At 40.2% G+C, this 21,212-nt stretch overlaps 2 protein-coding genes across 6 annotated transcripts; one reads left to right on the top strand and one right to left on the bottom strand.

Moving 5' to 3' along the window:
* The first annotated feature begins 1,926 nt into the window (after nt 1-1,926).
* Nucleotides 1,927-4,873, top strand: msl-3 (male-specific lethal 3). Its single transcript, XM_090171280.1, has 11 exons — nt 1,927-2,065; nt 2,245-2,327; nt 2,388-2,483; nt 2,542-2,812; nt 2,875-3,029; nt 3,099-3,272; nt 3,331-3,561; nt 3,631-3,821; nt 3,893-4,099; nt 4,156-4,464; nt 4,531-4,873. Exons 1-11 carry the CDS (start codon nt 1,964-1,966, stop codon nt 4,701-4,703), a joined length of 1,992 nt encoding a protein of 663 aa, XP_090027406.1. The 5' UTR covers nt 1,927-1,963; the 3' UTR covers nt 4,704-4,873.
* A 171-nt stretch (nt 4,874-5,044) lies between these two features.
* Nucleotides 5,045-17,277, bottom strand: LOC149947338 (uncharacterized). 5 transcript variants are annotated; one of them, XM_090171283.1, is made up of 5 exons: nt 17,048-17,179; nt 14,943-15,024; nt 14,675-14,867; nt 14,473-14,616; nt 6,788-13,548 (listed from the first exon to the last, which is right to left on the bottom strand). In XM_090171283.1, the coding sequence occupies exons 3-5, from the start codon at nt 14,865-14,867 to the stop codon at nt 13,319-13,321; spliced, it is 567 nt and encodes a 188-aa protein (XP_090027409.1). In that variant the 5' UTR covers nt 14,943-15,024; nt 17,048-17,179; the 3' UTR covers nt 6,788-13,318. The 5 variants fall into 5 exon arrangements, with proteins under 5 accessions (XP_090027411.1, XP_090027409.1, XP_090027407.1 ...); XM_090171285.1 differs by lacking the exons at nt 6,788-13,548; nt 14,943-15,024; nt 17,048-17,179 and adding exons at nt 5,045-6,182; nt 17,190-17,250; XM_090171281.1 differs by lacking the exons at nt 14,943-15,024; nt 17,048-17,179 and adding an exon at nt 17,190-17,277.
* Between the last annotated feature and the right edge of the window lie 3,935 nt (nt 17,278-21,212).

The raw sequence follows: 21,212 nt of genomic DNA, 5'->3' as shown, positions 1-21,212 counted from the left end.
GGTGTTTTTTATTTAAAATTATTTATCTACCGCAATTTATATTGTCTTAAGTAACATATTCTGCTTACAAAACGTTGACATTTTTTGTAAGAATTTTTTTTTGAAAGCTGTTTTATTCAGTAACCGCGGAAGTACTCCATGACTAGCTCCTCCTAGGCTCCTACGACTAAAGCATAAATAACCCTACATTACCATGCAAAATGGGGGTGCATTTGGCCCTACCTGCCCCCCAATTCCGCGGCTCCTGCTTTTATTTAATTGTGTACTGTAGCTGACATGGATATTGAAAGCTTAATATGTGTTTTTATATTAAAAATTCATTCTTCTGTCCCCTTCTGACAGAGGACGGAAAACACAATGCCATCTACATTATAGAATTTGTATTGTAACAATAAAATATGCTACCAAACAATTTTCTTATACTGTAATAAAACATCATATTTAATTACGACCAAAAATTAAAATAAAGGGAAAACTTTAGTCAAGATTATTTAATTTCAATAATCTTGCTTTAGCCACAAGCGGGCGTGACACTTAGGAGGTTTAACTCTGCATAGTGTAACTAAATACATTTCGGAGAAATGGGACTTCGGTGATATGAGCTTTCGGAGTAAAAGCAAGAATATGTCAATTCGGTGAAAAGGGAATTCGGTGATATGGGAATTCGGGGAAAGGGGAATTCGGTGATATGGGAATTCGGAGAAATGGGAATTCGGAGAAACGAGAATTCGGAGATGTGAGGTCACTAAATACATTTCGGAGAAATGGGACTTCGGAGATATGAACTTTCGGAGTAAAAGCAATTATATCAATTCGGAGAAAAGAGAATTCGGTGATATGGGAATTCGGAGAAAGGAGAATTCGGCGTTGTGAGGACGACCCTACATTGACTCACGGACTGTAAATTTTAGAGGACCGATATTCCAGAGGTATTTTACGCCCCGTTCACCGATCAGGCTGACGGGAGTCGCTCAAGGTCATAAAAAAAAACTAAAGCGCGTGTCTTTCGGTCGGCCAGATTTCCAGAAAACATGCGGGGGGGGGGGGGGTCTATCTCTATGCGTGGTACAAATGACCTTGACGGACTCTCTCTCTCTAGTTCGAAGTGATTGATGCTCCTGGAAAATAAAATTCTACAGGGGAAGGCTACGCTTTACTAGTCCTCTAAAATTTACAGTCCATGATTGACTTGCCTGGTTTTTAGAATTTTCTGGCATTAATGCTGGGGTTTTTTTCCGAGCCATTTAGAACTGAAAATTAAGCGGACGATCGAAAGAGCTTATAGGAAATCCCGCCAGGGTGTTTAGCATCGCGAAACACTACTTTTACAAATTTCCGACCAAAATTTTCCAATGCTTTACAGGCGATCTGATTGGGTGGCACTCAAAGGGTGGGAAGCATTGGGGGTTTGCACCTTAGATTTCATGGAAACCAAAGGGAAAGGTACAGAATACCGCAAATGCGAGACTTTCTGTTTATGTCTATTTATTTTTGATAACATTTATTAACTTTAAAACAAGCAAGTATATTATAATATCACACATAATCATTTGTAACGCTAGATCCCGCTCTCGTATAGGGTAGGAAAACAGAGTTTCAAAAACGGCGTACAAATCAATATGTTCCAGAAATTTCCGTAAAATGTTTAATAAATATTTTTTAATTAAATTGAGAGCCCCGGTGGCCCGCAACCCCCGTTCGAATGATTTATTTTAAGAGCCCACTGATTTTTATTAAGAACCATTGGCCCCAAGACTCCCGCTAATTCCAAGTCTGATAGAAACACTACGATTTTGTCAGTGTTACTTCCGGTTTATATATCCGGATTTACCGGAAGATAAATAGAACCAAATTCTATTCCTGTTAAATGTTTTCTATGAAAGTAACGGCGTAGTTCCCGATCTTTACGGCCTACGGTGTCGGTTTGCAGTTGCGTGTTGAAAAATGTTGGATATCGAGAAGAATGGTTTCGACTCGTGGTGTGAAGTTTAAATTTAGTGAAGGAGACAGAGTTCTGTGTTACGAACCGGACCCAACGAAAGCTAAGGTTTTATACGAATCAAAGGTTTGTATAAATATTAATCCAATTTAATTATATTAGTTGTTATTATAATTTAATATCTGAAACACTTCTCTTCATAAGCCTTTGCTTATTTATTTTTAAAATTGAATGTTTCTTTAAACCTTTGTACTGGTTTAGATTAATGAGATTATCCATTTTGGATATTGTTTTTTAATTTAAAGGTATTAGAATTGGTTGTTAGCAGGGATAGTAGAGGCCGCAAGATACCAGAATATAGAGTTCATTTTCAGGGCTGGAACAGCAGGTACTAGTTTATTATTTGCAATTTTTATTCATAATAATGATGAAATCCTTTTAATTATAGTTGGGATAGGTGTGTAAAGGAACATTTTGTACTTGAGGATAACCCAGAAAATAGAATTCTTCAACGAAAATTAGCTCATGATGCAGCTATAAATTTGTAAGTTTCAACAAGCCATTGTTACATTTTTTTTTACAAAATTCTTCCCCTCATATAGAAAGGGAAAAAAGAGAAAGAAACTTCCAGCTTTTTTTGAGAAATCTATGAAGAAAAACTGCTATGAATCTGATGAAGATAATGACTCTGAAGAGGAGTCTTCTAACAATGAAGATGACAAAGAAATAGAAGATGATGATGAGTATAACAATGAGGAGACTGAAAATGAGGATGAAGAGGTTGTGAAAAGCGCTTTTGCTGAAATAAAACTTACAAATAATCTCAAAGAAAAACTAGAGGATGATTGTTACCTTATCACAGCTAAAAACAAGGTAGTGTAATTTGTATAAAATTTAAGTGTATCACTGTAAATTGACAAGTAAATGACTTGTAGCTGGTTAATTTGCCTTGTGAACCAAATGTTATACGAATACTAGAAGGTTATGTAAAACAAACAGCATATGGTTTGTTATATACTCTGCCATTAATGAAAGGCACTAGGCAAAATCAGAGAGGGAATTTATCCCATTCATCTGATGTTGAAACAAAGTACGTTATTAACTTGAACATTCACATAATTTATTTTTTTATTGCTCATTATCAACATGTAATATCTAGGTTGAACCTTTGCAAAGAACTTGTTGATGGTATACGTATTTTCTTCGATTTCTCCTTACCATTAACATTACTATATCGAGAAGAAAAACAGCAGTACGAAACTATTAATAATTTAGTAGTTAATTCAACTCCTAGTCCAATACCTTCTCTTCCCTTCATACCTCCCGTAAAAGAGTAAGTGTGTTTAATAAAATTATTTTTATATTTAATATATAAAAAATTTCTTTCTCAGTGACCCTGAAGAAAGAAATGGAGAAACTAAAAGATCTCGTACTCCTGGAGAAGACTCCATACCGTGGCACAGTTTTCAACCTCTTTCCCCTCCTCCCATTACAACTGGAAGCAGCCTTCAGTCACAACCTTCCTCTCCTTCATTTTCAAATACCATATTTAATAATGGTCAGAGTAATCATGCTCCAACACCATCTATTTCTTCTCAATCCTTGAGAGCCCATAATCATGGGTTAGCTACTTCTACTTCTCTTATCACATAAATCTTTTCTGCATGCTCTAGAACTTATTTTTGTTTCAGGACGTTTAACCATCGCAATTTAAATCGTAATATGAATAATGGGATTTCAGCATTGAGTTCAAATGATGGACTGCCCAATAATCAATTAAATAACAGCAGCCAAAATTTGGCAGTTAATAACAACGTGTCCAGCAGAACAAGATTTTCTTCACGTCACTCACTTCGTGATAGGCAAAGTCCTTGTAGCTCTAGTAAGTTTTTCATTTAAACGCTCATTATGTTTGTTTTTTCCATTTCTGATAATCAGAAAATGTACTTATAGTTGAGGATGGACAGTCTTCTAAAAGAGTGCTAAGGTCATCCGACAAACACAAGCAAAATAATTCTGGTGACAAGTCAAGATCAGAAACGTGTAATTTAGCTAAACAAGATCCAAACTCAAATGATGACAGTATCTCAGATTTAGGAACTCGTCCCATGTCACCATCTGTTCCCACAAAATCTGCAACTGGAAATCAGTCAATTCAAAGTAATTTTGAGGCTTTTACGTATTCCTTATCTAACTTATTGTTGTCTGCATTCTAGCGAACACCACCCATATGTCAAATGCAACCAGTGTGTCTCATTTAAATACAGATTCTCCCCCTGCAAATCTCAATTTTCCCAGTTTAAGCATTAGTTCATCAGCATCTTCAACCCATTCAGACTCTACTTTGCAAACTGGGACAATTAACACGTGTAGTAAAAGAGGTGGTATAAGCTCGTCAATTCGTGACCCTTCTGGGATTTTAAATGACGTTTTATCTTGGCAAATGCTTCCTCAATCAGTTTATGAAGTTAAACCGGTAGCACCTTCAATCATTTATGGAGCCCAACATCTGTTACGTTTATTTGGTAAGGTGACTAGAAAAAAAATTGACTCAGTATTTTGTTGGCTAAAATGCGTTTTATCACTCCCAGTTTTGCTTCCTGATTATTTGGTCCGAATGAATATGTCACGCAGGAAAAGAAATACGCTGATAGATGGAATGAAAGCTTTTATAAACTATTTAGATGACCGTTCTAGTGAATTATTTCCAGATTCCGCAACGTACAAAGATCTAGAGGAAGTAGATGCTTCAAAGATTATCTAAATATTTTATTTTTAACCCAATAACACAAATTCATAAAAAAATCTTACCAGATTTTAATCATTCCGTAACTCTTTAAGTGTAACTAATTTTAAATTACATTTATTTTTAATCTTTATTTTAAAAGTATGTATATTGTATTTGCGCATACTAAAAGTAATTTCAACTCAGTCTGTGAGAAGTCTTTATAGCCAAAATGTAATTATTTCCTATAAATAAGAATTTTTTCATGGCAATTAAAAAGACAACGTGTCGGCTAAAAGATTTTCTTGGCTTCAAGTTGGGTCCTAGAACTTTTTCTAGCCTACACGTTGTCTTTTTAACAAAAAAAATAAACAAAATAATTTTTTTGTATAGCTATATTAAGAATCTTTAATTTTTCTTTTATTAAATTTTAAGACAGTTTTCATTGTTGAGTAATAGTTACAGATTTGCTATTTTCAGTTAGTGCCAGAAAAAGTTTAATATGGTAAAGAGAAGGGGGTAACCGTTCCCATGCAAATAAGGTGGCAAATTTCAATGTGCTAACTAAAAGCTAGGCATGTGCGAGTACTCGGCTCGAAGCTCGAAAATCATTTTTTGAAAAGTTTCGAGCCTCAAATCGAGGCCTAGGCTTAAATTTCGAGTACTCTATTATTCTTACCAAGGCACTACTCGGGAGCTTGTAAAAATGGCGGGAAAAGTTACAAAAAAAATATATAGTCCCGCCTAAAGATTTCTTATTGGGTGAGGTACAAGTCCTAGTTGTTTCTGATTGGTCAGCAATTTTAAATGTAGAAAATGAAACTAAAACCGTAAGTTACATAACGTATAGTGCCCTAGCTGTTTATTGTTAGTTTTTTGGTGGTTCATCAGTCCACTATTTTATTGTTGTAATCCCTTGTATGGCCAGTTATTAATTTAGACTTCTCAAATATGGCTTCAAATAAACGTAAAAGCTCTGGCAGTAATGAATAAATATAGCTTATTTTTGAAAAATGTTTTACTTAATAAACCCAATTATTCAGAGCCTTTTTAAGCTAAATCTATCACTGAGTACTCGAAACTCCCTTTATAAAGCTAGGTCTTAGTAATTATTCAAGTACTCGAAACTCTTTTTAAACTATGCCTAAAAGCTCGAAAGCTCGGCTCGATACTCGAAAAGTGAAATTTTTAATACTCGAAACCCAAAAATCAAGGCTCGCACATGCCTACTAAAAGCCCATCCATGATACCTCTTGGACTAATTGAACAGTTACATTTCAGCTAATATAAAAGCTTAGTAAACCTAGTTAAAAACCAAGGTTGGTAAAATACTGCGTATAATAAGGTTAGCTCTTTCGTCGGGGTCTGTAGAGAAGCGCTTCAGCGGGTACGTTGGGGTTCTTGGCAACTACCGGCCCACCTTCAGTGACGTCGCTGGTTGACAGGAAACCAGAAACAAGCCGCGGGGAGGGTAGTAGAGCGCGAAGAGAGGAGAGACTAGAGTAATCAGTCGAATTCCTAATAAAAGAAACCAGAAAAAATGCGGTATAGAAAATAAATACGTGCGGTCGTTTTCCCTTCAATTTTACACTTGTTTTTGGCACTTAATATAAATTTCTGTAAGTATTATATTATCTAAATTATTAAAACTTCCAGTATTAGCTGACATTAAACCCCGAACTTTTATAAGCTTATAGCATAGGGCCTAGGCCTAATATTATTATAAATTAATAGTGAAATTGTAAAAGTGATAGTTTTAACTTTTAAGGTAAAGTTGGAAAGGAAATTAAGATTTAAATTTTTATCAATAACCTAACAAATGAACGTATGCCATTATTTTCAAAATATCCAAGAAAGATTGTTTTTTGTTATTTAAAAATGAGAACTAGAATTAAATATTTAAATTCAAAAAGTATTACTGAGGCCCAAAACAGGAAAAAAGATAAGAAAACTAAAAAATTAAGTAGTTAAGTTTTAAAAATAAGCTGTTCAGTTGACAGATTTAAACGGAACAATATAATCCTTTGTTAATGAATTTAAAAATGTGCCTTTTCAATATTAAAATATTCCTATTTATTTCAATAAATATTTATTAAAAAATATAGTTCTTTTTTCTGACCACGTCCGACCACAATAATTGAAAAACCCAAAAATAATTCCAACGTTATTTATATTCTTTCACATTCTCCCAAGATTATGCAATTTCACCACATTTTTGCACAGATTTTTTTTACCCATGACAGACAAACTACATGATACTTATAAGACACCCTACTCTCCGTGTCTACGGGAAAACCATCAACCAGCTACGTCACTCGCGCGGTAGAAAGAGAGCTAGCGAGTTTTCTCAAAAGGAATGCGCTCCCCTTGGTTAAAAACGACAAAATTTTACAATAGGTACTGCAGGTTATCTTATTTTTTTTTTGCGCCATAGTATGCAGAATTCAGTGTTGAACACGATGCAATTTTGTTTTTGACGGAAATGTTTTTTGATTTTTTTTTTCTAAAAACGTTTTTTTGGGCGGAAATGATGTTTAAAAAAATGAATCGGAAAATTGATCCATTTAAGGATACTTACGGGACCAAAGGTAAAAAGTTGGGGTTTTGAGTGGGGTAAATAGATAGTATAAAGGACTACAATTTGTTTTTAGGCGGAAATGATTTTTTTAATTAAAAACCTATTAAGACTTTTATATCATCATGGGTGTATATATAAACCCCACCTACTACATATCCTTATTATTAATTTCCGATAAATAATTTAAACCATAGTGAAAACGTTTTTAACCACTAACTTTTGCATACTTGGCAAAATTAAATATTTAAATCTCATAGGTAACCAGAATGCTGCCGCCTACGGCCGAGCTTGACGCCAGTTCGCCTTGAACCTTCAGCCAATGAGAGGCCGTAGAGTGCGGGAGATAGGTGACGTAATTCTCTCTGGTGACATTAAATTCTTGGCAGAACCACTCTTTGAGCTCTGATTGGCTGAGATCTGGCTATCGTCTGCCACGGCGTTTGGCTCATTTGCCAGTTACACGGCAGCATTCTAGTTACCTATGAGATTTCTATGGATTAAATAGCCTCCGCCACCTTTTTTTTTGACATCCACACACCGGTGTCGACCCAAGGCCTTAGACACCCGCACACAATAACTGATTAATCAGGATGAGATATGTGTAACGGCCACGCCAACGGGGGGATGGGTGGGGACACCCGCGACGGAAGTATCCCGACCACCCGTTGGGGGATTGGTGGTCGTCCTCACACGGCCATCCACAAACTCTGCCTCCCAGACGCTTGGGATTACAGGAGTACGCCACTACTCCCGGCTGACGTAGGATCTTTTCTTTTATTATTATTTTTTTCGAAAGAGGGCAACTTGTGGATTATAGCTACAAAATTTTTTAAGTGGAAACTTAAATTTAATTTGTTAGCGGAAACTTAAATTTGATTTTTAGCGGAAACTCAAATTTAAAGACTGGCGCCCCCACCCCGTTCTTTTATACCAAATACTATAGCTTATATAGTCTTTGTTTTATACCAAGCTGTCCTTCGTAACTAGAATACCCTGTCTGCGCGCCGTGCCGCCGCCGTCTGAAGATCTGAGGCTTGACACAGTGTCGTGCATTGCACTTCGGGATTTCGGTTATACGCAACGTTCGCGTGATATGACGTCAAGGTCGAAAGGTCAGCCCATTTTGGGAAACGAAATAGATGACCCGCGCTAACAAACATTACCCCTCAAAAGCGTTGCAGTTCATACACTGTTTTTCGCGTTATTTTCTGGGCGCGTCCATGTTTAATTTTCCCCCTTTCAGCCCCATCCTCCATTACGGATACCCAAAGAGTGGATGCTAGACTCCCCGCTGAGGGCAGAGGCAAAAGGCCGACGAGCGGGAGGCAAGTAAGAGGGGTAAAATGAAGGCGCGAAAAAGAGTGTCTAGATAGATCTTAACGGTTCTCCATTCTTCTGTCCCTCGCCGTTCTCAAATATCACATCACATTTGGTTGACATTTGGAAATTCTTTCGCGCAGCTACAGAAGATGCCACGCTAAATGCCCGCCGACACACCGGGAATATTCTAGGAAAACGTCGTAAATCTTCAATCGGAGAAACGTACCGACACCAACGGGCACTCAATGGTTATATATTTTTTTTTCATCCTATTGTACTTTATTATATAAATTGAAATTTACAAAAAGAAAGGAAAAAGAAACTAGAGGTGGACCAAATAGTCTTCCAGGGAAGCACCCGGCGGGAAGGTGTGCAACACCCAAACGGCATTACCGCGTTGAACGGCGACCGCGATGCGCTGGATCAAGTATAAAACGGAGCGCGGTTCACCAGTGACGGAACGAATCCTACGGCCTATGGCGTGGATCAGCGCCAAACCCTCGCGGCCGAAGGAGCCAAGGGTTTCAATGGCCACCGGTTTAAACATATAGCGGTGCGCAAGCGCCGAGTATTTGGAGTTCTTCTTCGTTACAGCCTGGGTAGCGGCCCAGAGAGGGGCTGTTGAAGGAGAACTCAAATACGAAGGAGCGAGAGGATCGGTACATGTGAAATCCCATACCAAGGATTTCCCTCCGGTCCACGGGATTAAAGACAAACCATCTGGCCGTTTTCCGTCGTCCCGAGACAGGCCAGACGGCTCCAAAATAGATGGAACACCCGCGGACGCGAGTGCCCGTTTCAAAATATCGTTGACGGCACCGTGGCGGGAGCGAAGGGCCCGAACTCTTTTTGCAGCTGAGGCCATGAGAACCGAAGGAATCAACCACGCTACCACAAACGCAGGAGTGCGGCACACAAATTGTAGCTCCCAACCGAAGGCCGACGGCTACGCGAAAGGAATCATCAGAGAGATGGGTTCCAAGAGAAGGAGACGGAAGAACATTTAGCCACGCACCGGACTCAGCCGAAGAAACTGTGAGAAGACGCGCTTTATCACGATCTGACGAAGCTCCTTCAGACAATAGCTTGGTGTTCAAGTCGAAAAAAGGTGTTTCCCAAGCGCTCTGGTGCCGCCAGTGATCTTGAGGGGGGAAAGTGGATTCCGAGAGAAGCTCTCATTGCTGAAGAGCCGCGCTGGACTGCGATGAAAGAAAGGCAGGCAGGGCGAGCTGGGACGCGTGACGAATGCCCAGGCCTCCTTTGGATATGGGAAGTGACGACTGCACCCATGGACCTTCATCCATTAAAATATTGGTAACTTCTTGAAGAGCAACCCGGAGGGTCTCATCGAAATAGTGAAGATCGTAGGCGCCTCGCCACACCGGAGCACTACGCAGTAGGTAGGAGCGCTTCGGTATAGCCAAGGAGTTCTTAAGCAGGAAGAACCCATGATGAGCCGACACCTGTTGGAGGTTTCTAGCCATGACCGATAGAGGGTTGGTTTTCTAGGCAAGACAGGCAGAAATCGCCTCGTCCGAAAGTGGCGCTCCCAGAAGTATGTAGCGGTTACGGTCGACGACCGTAATACCAGGAGCTGCCAAGTCAAACGCGGATCGAAAGTGATCATCGTCGTGATCGCCCGAATGGAGGACGAGAAGCTCACATTTTGACGGGTTCAATGACAGGCCGGCATCGAGTGAAAGCTCTTCTAGAAGGATTAAGTCATTAAGAACTACTTCTGGGCTTCCGCCCAGCGAAGAATCGTCTAGGTACCAGATATTTAATTCCGACCTCATACTGGATGCCACGCGCTGGACTAGGAGGCAAAATAGTGCTGGTCCCAATGGGTCACCCATAGAAATCTCATAGGTAACTAGAATGCTGCCGCCTACGGCCGAGCTTGACGCCAGTTCGCCTTGAACTTTCAGCCAATGAGAGGCCGTAGAGTGGTTCCGCCAAGGAGGATAATAATCCTCCTTGGTTCCGCTACTATAGCGGGAGATAGGTGAAGTCATTCTCTCTGGTGACATTAAATTCGTGGCAGAACCACTCTTTGAGCTCTGATTGGATGAGATCTGGCTATCGTCTGCATCGGCGTTTGGCCCATTTGCCAGTTACACGGCAGCATTCTAGTGACCTATGAGATTTCTATGGGGTCACCTTGCTGAACCCCACGCTCCGAAGGGATTAAAGATTCGCCGTAGGAGAGATGCGAAGGAGTTTTGTAGCATTGGCGAAGAAACAAGTACAAATCGGGAAACTCGTTGTACACGCGTTCCTAGAGGCGATCGCGACGAACCATGTTGAAAGCATTTAGGAAGTCGATTTTAAGTAAGACTATCGCGTTCTGGTGAGGGTGATTAACATATTGGCGAGCGGCGTGGGCTGCGGCTTCTGCTCCCCCACGGGTACCGAAACCAAGCTGCGTCGGGCGAAGAAAGGGGCCAAGGGTCGGCATTAAGTGCGCGCATCCCAATTTGGTGACAATGAGGCGAATGGTACTACCCACAGCAATCGGCCGGATTCCGCCATCTTTCTTCTTAAGGGCGCATAGGGAAGCGCCATAAAGGACTGGACAGATTTCCGGTGGAACGAGGCCGGAGAACATCAGGTTGCATAGTTTGGTGATGGCCTTGAGTAGGGAGTCACCCGCAACCCCCGCATCAGCCCCAAGTAAATCCTTGAGGTGCTGAGGGCTGAGGCAATCCAACCCGCTCGCCGAACCAGGCGGGAAGGATCAAACGGCAGTACGGACATTGGATTCCGAAGCGATGAAGCTAGGGAGAGACAAGTCAACCGCTTCAAACTGATTATCTTGGTGATCAGCACCAGAGGGATGCTTGGCTTTTAAAATGTCACAGGTAGCGGAATCAATGGGAGCGAAAGAGTCTTCCGAACAGACGACGCGAACGGCACCGGAAACGTCCCCGTCGGCGAGCTTAGCTTCAACGATCTTACCGATGTCCCTTTGTTGCGAACGAACCGTACGACGGCCCGAGGACTTGCGCGAAACGGAAGGGAGAACGAGACCGTCCTGAAAACCCATGATGTTACGCTTAACCGAGGTTGCTAAGGAGACAGGTGTACCCTCTGAAACGAAGGGAACCTGAAAACACGCCGGAGCAAAGCCTTCCAAGACTGCGCCGAATTATTCTGCACGACGTTGTTAATAATGGTCGATAGAGCCGAGGCTGCAACGTGTCTGGCACCCTTAGGGATACGACGAATAATGCGGCGGGATAACTTTAGTTCAGCAAGGACGGTGACTAGGGCACCAACCCCGATATCCTCGGAAGGCGACGAAGACGAAGCGACCCGAGCCTCAGCGGAGGGTTAGAGCACGTGGTAGATCGACCATAATGACCGTTTAGACTTTTGAACGACTTCCCGCACTGAGAACAAGGCAATAGAGTGAGCTGGGAAGACATAACCGCTACTTGAGAGCAGCACCGTAACCAGGATTTGATTTCAGGGTGGGCACGCAATGGAAACAAATAAAAAAAAAATAAAAAATTGTACATACAACCATACGGTCCAGGGTGGGCACGGCCCGACCCCCCCCCCCCCCCCCTGGTTACGGCCCTGCTTGAGAGTGCACATGACTTGCTTTACTAGCGGAACCGAAAATATGGCAAGCAAAAGAAAGTAGTACTGGAGACTAACGCGAAAATTAACAATTGCAAGAAGAAACTGGCAGTAAGTCTCGAAAAACTAACACACGCTACGTCGAGAGTCCCGCGGCACGCGTAAAATGTACGGGAGCCAGAAAAGCGGACGGACAAGCGATGTAGCGTCGCACATATAGCACATTAGCGTATATTCTTAAACGTAGTTTTCGCGTCTTAGGGAACAGTTATGGGGGGGTTTTCAAGGAAATTTTCAACGTTACGGTTTCGCTGTCATGGGATTTTGTCTTCTTTTCGCTGGCTCTTTTTCTTGGTGTCTCGAATATCTGGTTCTTCGTGGCTGCTCTTCGATTGACGGGATTCCGGGTTACGCAAGACACACGCACACGCGTATGATACTTCGACGACAAGTGGATTGGGAGGGGTGCCCATTGAGTTGGGAATAAATAGAGGTACAAATAATTCTGGCTAGCGCGGGACCAATTTCGTTCAATATGGAGACTTTTTAAACTATATCGTTCAACCGTGGCGGCATCTGTCTCTAGTGGTGGCAACTATATTGCAATTGAATTTTTGCGCGAATCATATAACTTTACAAAATATAGATGGCGCTACCGCCCAATTATAAAGATGAATATCGTACTGTCTTCTCAGAACAGGTCCCGCGTAACCATGGCAACCGAAATGGTAATTGTGATTCTAGCAGTATTATTCCCAATTCAATGGGGGTGCCTTTAGTTGACTTGATCTGCTGATAGTTTTTCCATCACGGGAAAAAACGTTCTTGGATTTTGGGATTCATTTGAAATTAAACGCGATGGGCATTTCGCCTCTTTTGGGTTGTGCATTATGCATCTTTTAATGGGACATCGGGGACTACGTTCTTGGGATATCGCGGCCTAAGCCCGGACTGGTTTGGGGATCTCTTCTAGTTCCGATTCTGTCCCGGAACTCTTCCTGTTAGAATCTCTTGCTGTTTCCTTTGCGTTCTCTGGTTTTGTTGTTCTTCCGTCAAGGGGGGGTTGAAAAGTCGGGTGTCGGAAGTGTAGGCTTGGTAGTGGTTTTTACTTGCGGTTATACTTTCTCGGGGTTTGGAAGGCGTGGTTATTATATCGGAGGGGTCTTTGTTTCTACCCCTTTGGATGACTTTCTATTTTTCGTCCTTGGCAACTAAGTTTTGGGGATTTTTCCAGAGCCGAATATGACCTTTTACACTGTAAGGCAGGGGTTAGGTCGGCCGCTACATAGTTTGCACGGAAAAGGGGGGGAAGTTCGGACGCTCTTTCCTGTTGGAACTGTCGACTCATGGTGCAATCTGCCCTTCTGGGTTTATTGTCTATTTTTCTGGGCGCCGGATTGTCTACAGGGGGAAAGTAACACTAAGGTGGGACAATGAATAGAATCAGAAGAAAATAGGGGAAGTACGTATCTGTAGCTTTGAGCCATAGAAGTCGTCGTGTGACCCACGAAAATGCCTTTTTACGCGTAATAAACCAAACTGAAAAAGTAGTTACACTTTTGTTTTGATTCAACTCGGCTATAAACGACGAAAGCAAATACGCCTTAGCTCAATTAGCAGAGAATGAGAAGGACAATATGTCACAATTGTTCAATTTAAGAAAAATTGATTTTTTAAACGATGTATTCATCCGCGATTTCCCGCCAAACCGTTTTGGCGCGAAAATTCGTGAAAAGTGACGCCTTTCCAAAGCTGACTAGAAGCGTACTTCCCCCTATTTTCTTCTGATAGAATAGATTCGCTAAATTATGGTTTTTAAATAAACTTTTCAGTTTTATGGGTTTTTTAATTTAATTTTAATATTTAGAAGTTTAAAATTATATCCATCGTCTGGGATTTTTCTGGGGCTTTTTAACCATACCCCGCATGACATACCAAGTATCGTAGGGGCTAATTAAGTGTATTAAAGGCTTTTTATTAATTGGGGATTTTTGATTAAACTTAATGTACATTATGGGAATTTTATCAAATATAGGAGTATGGGACACACAAATGAAAAACATTCTTAATTCTATTAATATTCATAAATGGGATACATAAAACGAAAAATTTAAAAAAATAAACAAATATATTTGTTTATTTTTTTAAATTCCGCCTATACCCACAAGTTACAAACACAATTTTAAAATCTTATGTGGGCAATGACGTTACGTCCCAAGAAAATTAACAACCTATTCAACTGTTACTAAAACTCTCGAATAAAATCTTATTATAAATGGTCTATTCTTAATTTACACCTTTCAAATTAGCATTACTAGAACCTACCAGCTGGATCAGAAAGCATTTCGTCACTCGAAGAAGTTATATATTTCCTTTTTTGTCGTTTTCCACGCCCAAATTCAGTTTCACTGCACATATCTGAAGTCACTTCTGCCCTGTTTAATTTTTCTCTTGCCTTGTCATACGAGCCTTAAAAACAAATCAATTAGGCGAGTTTTTTAGCTATTACTAAAATCTTGCAATATACATGTTGTGTATAAAATTCTTATTTTATAGAATTTCCAATCTGAAGGTGCAGGTCTACATTCTCTTATAAGCTTATTCATGTCATATTTCCCAGTTGCATCAGGCCAAGCGCATTTATTATCAGAGCACCAACTAAGTGGGACCACTTGTACTACATCCTCCTCTAAAAAACAAATTACAGCATACATGTTCATCTGAAAAATGTTAACCTTAAATTAGTTAAAAACTTCACAATTAGCTGCAAGAAAAGAAACATTTTAGACACTAACCAATTAGGCTAAATGAAGCAAAGGGAATACATAGAATGTCCCTTTTCCGACATTGGGAATTAGAATACACTTTTTCTTTAAACTTAGGAGGGAAAATATTTGCGTATCATGAGATGCTTTTCCTTCGAAAATTCCCAACTCGGAAGAATTTAGCGGATACGTGTATACATTTTCCGAAAAACTAATTGTATTGCAACACACAAAAACATCAGCCTTATTTCCTGGATACGTAAATATAGCTTTTACAATAATGCATTCTTTTGATTCTAATTGGAAACATTGATTTCCATCTTTGGTTGTAACTGTGAACTTTGGGGTAACTGCTTTTTGGTAGCACGTAGAGTTTCGAGGTGCATTTTTATCACAACATTTCAGTTCACCCTTTAGTACTATTTTTTTCAAACGTGGTATATCTTTAGTTAAACTTGGACATTCACTCAACCGCCTAATTAACTGTTGGAGTGGCTTATTACTGGCTCGGAGTTTCTTTTTTAAAAATTGTAAGTAGTTTTCGAAGGGAAACGCGCTGAAAGAATCTAGTGGCCCAAACAGTTTAACGTCATTGACTATGTGGCTCAAGGCATGAACATTCATTACAACAAAGTTTTGCCCATATAATTGAGACGATAATGTTATGAAGCTCTTTATTAGGTCTTTTGCGCAGTCAGAGAAATCGTAACAAAGTTCTGGGTTAGCTAAGATGGAGGTAGCGCAATGCAGTAATAGAAAGTGCTTTACAACATCTAAGTTTTGGTTACCAGTGATAGCAATTACTCCGGTGTAAAGCAAAAATTGACGATACTCAGTTGCTTTCCATCTTTCCAAATATTTCAAAGACCTAGGCTTTCGTGCAAATTCCATTGGAATGTATTTAACGTAACTACCTAGATTTTGCGAAACAGAGATTATTGCTTGTGCACTCATTTTAACATTGAATGTTCCTTTTTTCACCCAGCAAAGCATCATCCTTTTCACAACTCCAAGACAAATTAGATGCATATAATCATGCGGGAATTGTTTTACAATGTCTATTTCTAATTCTAGCAAAGGGGAGTTTTCACCAGCCAAATGATATTCATCGTCCTCCTGGTTTAAGAAGGACTCATGGGTTCTTAAAGAGCAATTTAGGTCCAAAAATATTGTTGTATTTTCAGGACGTTCTCCGTGGACTAGGCATTTATCACAAGATGAAAATCCAGTATGGCCTTTTGTATTTTTAACCAACGCCTTAGCGGGTGTATCCATTATAAATGGACCGTTTAACGAACATTTATAAGTTCTGCCTTGGAAGACAAAGCCACTTCGATGTAGTTCTTGGAGCTCATTAATGACAGGCCCTAAATATTCTTTAAGTGATAAGGGTTTAGATTCTCCGAAAAATATTCCTACTGGAAAAGGCTTTCCAATCATACCATTTGCGAAACTAAACACGCATACCAAAATTGGCCAAAAACTCTTGCCCGAGCTTTTGTGTAGCGGCAACCCATCAATATTAATCGCAAATGATATGTCTTCTTCATATTCAGGATAACTTTCTAAATGCTGGTTCAATCCATTTTCGAAACCGATGTGGTAGTATTCCCCACCACTGATTAATTTTACTTCGGTTTGTCTTTGAGTATTCAAAAGGGTTCTTCCATCTTTAGGTAAATCCAGACCGTGTTTAGTAAGGATACCTAATAAGTCATTCAAACTAGAGAAAGTCACATTGTGATCAAGAGCCCATTTCCTTATATCAGATTGAATATTTAAACATTCCTGATCATTTTCTAGAGAACTGTCAGAACTAAATACGCTTGAGTCAGAAATATTTAATTCAGTTTCCCCACCGTCTTCACTCGCGTCACTAATTAAATTACACATGGGAATATTTTCCACAAAGACAGGATTTTGCCTTAGGTTTACACCGCTAATAGTTGCATCTGGGCGAGGCATATCTGGTACGTGAATAGCAACATCTTTGGACAAAGGCCTAGCTTCAGCTACCTGTTCTACAACATTACCTAAATATGCCCTTTTAATTCTATACATTTGCCTCTCACTCAATTCCTGGTCACTGTCACTTTCATCCATTTTATCTTATTAAACCTTAAAACAAGGCTTACTTTTCATTTGAAACTGGATTATTCCGTCCACGTAGAATAACTAAATCGATAACGTGCCCAAACAACAACCACGCGCGCACAGTGAAATATGGCGACCAAAGAACGCCTCGGGAACAACAACGCCGATGAAACAATAACGTACATGCATTAACCGTTTCTCCTCGATCGTCTTCTTCGTTCCGCCATGTAAGAGCTGCGCGAACTCGACTGCGCATCTGTTACGTCACCGTCGGCCAAAACGCCGAAAAGTAGTTGGCATATCTGTCAAGCCAAAATAAGTGTTCGGACTATTGGTTGGCCCAGAGTTGGCCAAATACTCCGACTCTTAGCCAACTGGCCAACTGTTGGCCAACATATTAGCCAACACCTTCGTGCTGATCGGGTATACAGGGTGTCTCAATCGCTCGATCAGGCCATTTTTCTCAAAATGTATTTATGCTAGGGTTCTGAAATTTTCAGGGTTTATTTGTTAGGTATGGAAGGCTTTGGTTAGTAAATTTCAGAAAAATCCAACGATTTTGTGCCGTTTTGGAAAATTAATTTTTTCACCGGTAGGTGTCACGCAAAATGTTTCAATAGAAAAGTTGTAGGGCATAGTCGAAAGTGTAAAAATAATTTTGGTTCGGTTGAAAAAGACCTACTTTTCACTGAGTTTGGAGGTCGGGGGAAAAACAAGTTGTACTAGCAGGCAATAGCCTTTAACGTAAACAATCGTACATAATCACAACACACATGTACATTTATTTTAGGGAACTTATGCTTTCAGCTATGTAGTTAATAATCAGATCTGCAAAAAGTTATTGTTAAAGAAAATTATTACGTTCAACACCGAATTAGACAAAGTAGACAAAGACCGCGTCTTCCATTTCGACGTGGTTACGAGTAAGATCACCAAACAAAGATTTGTAGACCAAAAATTACGCTTATTTTTCTTTTGTTGTTTTTTAACGTGAAATATCAATTGTCCGAGTAGTATTTAAAGCGTTTACATTTCAAAATTAAAACATTATCTCAGCTTGGCCGATTGTTGTCCAGTATGCCTCTTTACGCTCGAAATCAGCGCGCGCTCATATGCTAGAATTATTTTACGGAGAAGGTCGTCGTAATGCTACTCTAGTAAGTCAGTTATTTAGACGAAGATTTCCCAATTGCAGACCAAGTCATACGACGGTTCTTAGAGTGGTCCGCGACTTCGACAACTGGGGTAATATCAATCCGAGGTTACGTGGTCGTGGTCTCCAGGACATCGACATGGGAAACACCATACTTGCCTACTTCGTCGCCTATCCTCGAGCGAGCGTCAGGACTGCCAGCTCTGACTTAGGGTTGGATCGAAACTACGTTTGGAGAACACTCAAAAGACACCATTTTCATCCTTATCGAGCGACACTTCACCAAGGACTGCATGACGGTGATAGACAGCGCCGACTCGACTTCTGCAATTGGTTTTGCCTCATGGCTGACGCACACCAGGATTTTCACGATCAACTACTGATGTCCGACGAATGTTCATTCCGAAGAGATGGGCCTTTCAACCGTCAAAATCAACATATGTGGGACTACGAGAATCCACACTCAGGAGCGGATCCAGGCCATCAAGTAAGGAGGGGCGATCATGGGCATTCAAAGTCGTCTGCTATTTCTTCACAATTTTAGTTGGCAGGTATTAAAGTAGATGGCGCTATCGTTTCTAAGCTCGAAGCCTATATGGAGCGTGAAAATGTAACGTGGAGCTCTCATTTTCGTTTGCTTAAACGAAGTATTTTCTACAACAAGAATTTGTGTTATAAATTGTCTTTCACCAAATAAATATTTTTCAATAACTTCAAAAATTGTTATGTTTTTTCAAGTATTCTAAGGGGGGGGGCGATCGCCCCCCTATGGATCCGCCCCTGTCCACACTGGGGATTTCCTCACCGCCACCAAGTGCAGTTTCGCTTAAATGTGTGGGCTGGTCTGTTAGGAAACAGAATTATTGGCCCGTTCTTCCTGCCAAATCGTCTGAACGGTCAAAACTACTTGGAGTTCCTTCAAAATGAAATATCCAACGTGTTGGACGACATTCCTCTGGCCGAGTACAGACGCATCTGGTTCCAGCAAGATGGGGCGCCACCTAACCAATATCGTGACGTGGTTGCATATCTAAACGACGAGTTTCCTGGAAGATGGATCGGAAGAACTGGTCCTGTTCGTTGGCCTGCAAGATCCCCTGATCTAACACCACTCGGACTTTTTTTCTTTGGGGATTCGTAAAGGACTACGTATACCAAACACCTGTGACGAGCGTTGAAGATTTACAACAAAGAATCATCGAAGCATGTCGCCGGGTGACTCCAGAAATGGTTCGGGGAGCATTTCGCAATATGCAACATCGTGCATATTTGTGCATTGCATCAGAAGGTGGCATTTTTGAAAACATTTTGTAGAAGTCATTAAAAAACATTTGTCACTTGGGCTAATTATTATTTGTTTATTTTTCGAAATCAACTGAAATGCATGTTACCTACAATTCGTTAAAGGCTATTGCCTGCTAGTACAACTTGTTTTTTCTCCCGACCTCCAAACTCAGTGAAAAATAGGTCTTTTTCAACCGAACCAAAATTATTTTTACACTTTCGACTGCCCTACAACTTTTCTATTGAAACATTTTGCGTGACACCTACCGGTGAAAAAATAAATTTTCCAAAACGGCACAAAATAGTTCGATTTTTCTGAAATTTAGTAACCAAAGCCTTCCATACCTAACAAATATACCCAGAAAATTTCAGAACCCTAGCATAAATAAATTTTGAGAAAAATGGCCTGATCGAGCAAATTGAGACACCCTGTATAAACCAAAAAAACTTTTTTCTCTCGCCATATGGCTCCACAGGGGTAACAATTTATTCAATTATATTCTTTAAACATATTGTCAATTCAAGATTGGTATTCTGTTTATAGCATGGGTGACGTAGGCCTACGTCACACTGGAATTACTCTATACCGAAGGTGAATTTGGCTGCGTACCCATTTGGAAATCAGTCTTAATATTTAACTGGATATCCTAAATAAAGCGATATTATTATTACTTGTTCTTCTACTAGTCATTCTTTCCTTTCAATCTTCTTCAATTTGTCTTTATTAATTTACCTTCATATTCCGTTAACATAATTTCCACTTTCTAATTAAAATAGCTAAAGAAAATTCCTCAAATACAGTAGCGTTTAAAAGGCTCTACGACCATATTAAGGTTCTCCTTTTAAATAGTGGTACTATATTGTAAATTCCTTCAGTGGATTTCCTACTACGTTAAAGTAGCTTAGTAGTATTATGAGCGAGACAGGATGTACGAGAGAACGTTAGACGATGTACGAGCCGTGTTGCCAATGTGTGGGGTAAATCCCACATTGTGGGATTTTTGGCGATTTTTTGGGCTGTGTGGGATAAAGGGATTTTTAAGCGAAAATCATTGATTTGGGGGGATTTTTGGCCTGAATTTTTGAAAAAGCACTATTTCCAGAAATTCATAAACCGAAAATATCAGACTTCTATTTCTCTAACGCTAGATGCAAGTGCTTGGAAATTACTATTCAGATTTTTTATATAAAAATTATTAGTAATTATTATTTAATTTTTTTCCCGCGCTGGCCTACGAAACTTGAAAATATTTGGCATGTTTTCCGCTGAGTTTTGGGAGGGGGCGTGGCTAAAAACGTGTAGGGGGTTTGGCTGGAAATTTTGGAACTGGACTGCGGGATTTTCACTCGTCAAACATTGGCAACACTGTGTACGAGAGAACGCTAGACGATGTCGGAGAGAGCGACCGGACGATGTACGACCGAACGCTAGACGACGTCGGAGAGAGCGACGGACGATGTACGAGAGCGAACACTAGACGATGTCGGAGAGAGCGACGGACGATGTACGAGAGCGAACGCTAGATGATGTGTTCGTAATATAAGATAGAGAGAGTGCTAACGATGTCCGAGAGAAAGTTATTTTCGTAAAATAAGATAGAGAGAAAGCAAACACGAGTTTTGACTTGTTTGGCGTGCCATATTTATAATCATTTTTAGAGCTACAGGCAGGATCCATTATTGTTTTAAAACAATATAACGCAAAAATATCTGGTATCTTGAAAACCACGAGTCAAAAACCACGGCGCAATTTTCACTAAAACTTTACG

This window comes from Leiobunum rupestre, chromosome 4 (assembly GCF_980474605.1).
Source record: "Leiobunum rupestre chromosome 4, qqLeiRupe1.1.hap1, whole genome shotgun sequence".
Classification (NCBI taxonomy): Eukaryota; Metazoa; Arthropoda; class Arachnida; order Opiliones; family Sclerosomatidae; genus Leiobunum; species Leiobunum rupestre.
Note: the sequence above shows the minus strand (reverse complement) of the source record. Positions and strands in the feature narration are given on the sequence as shown.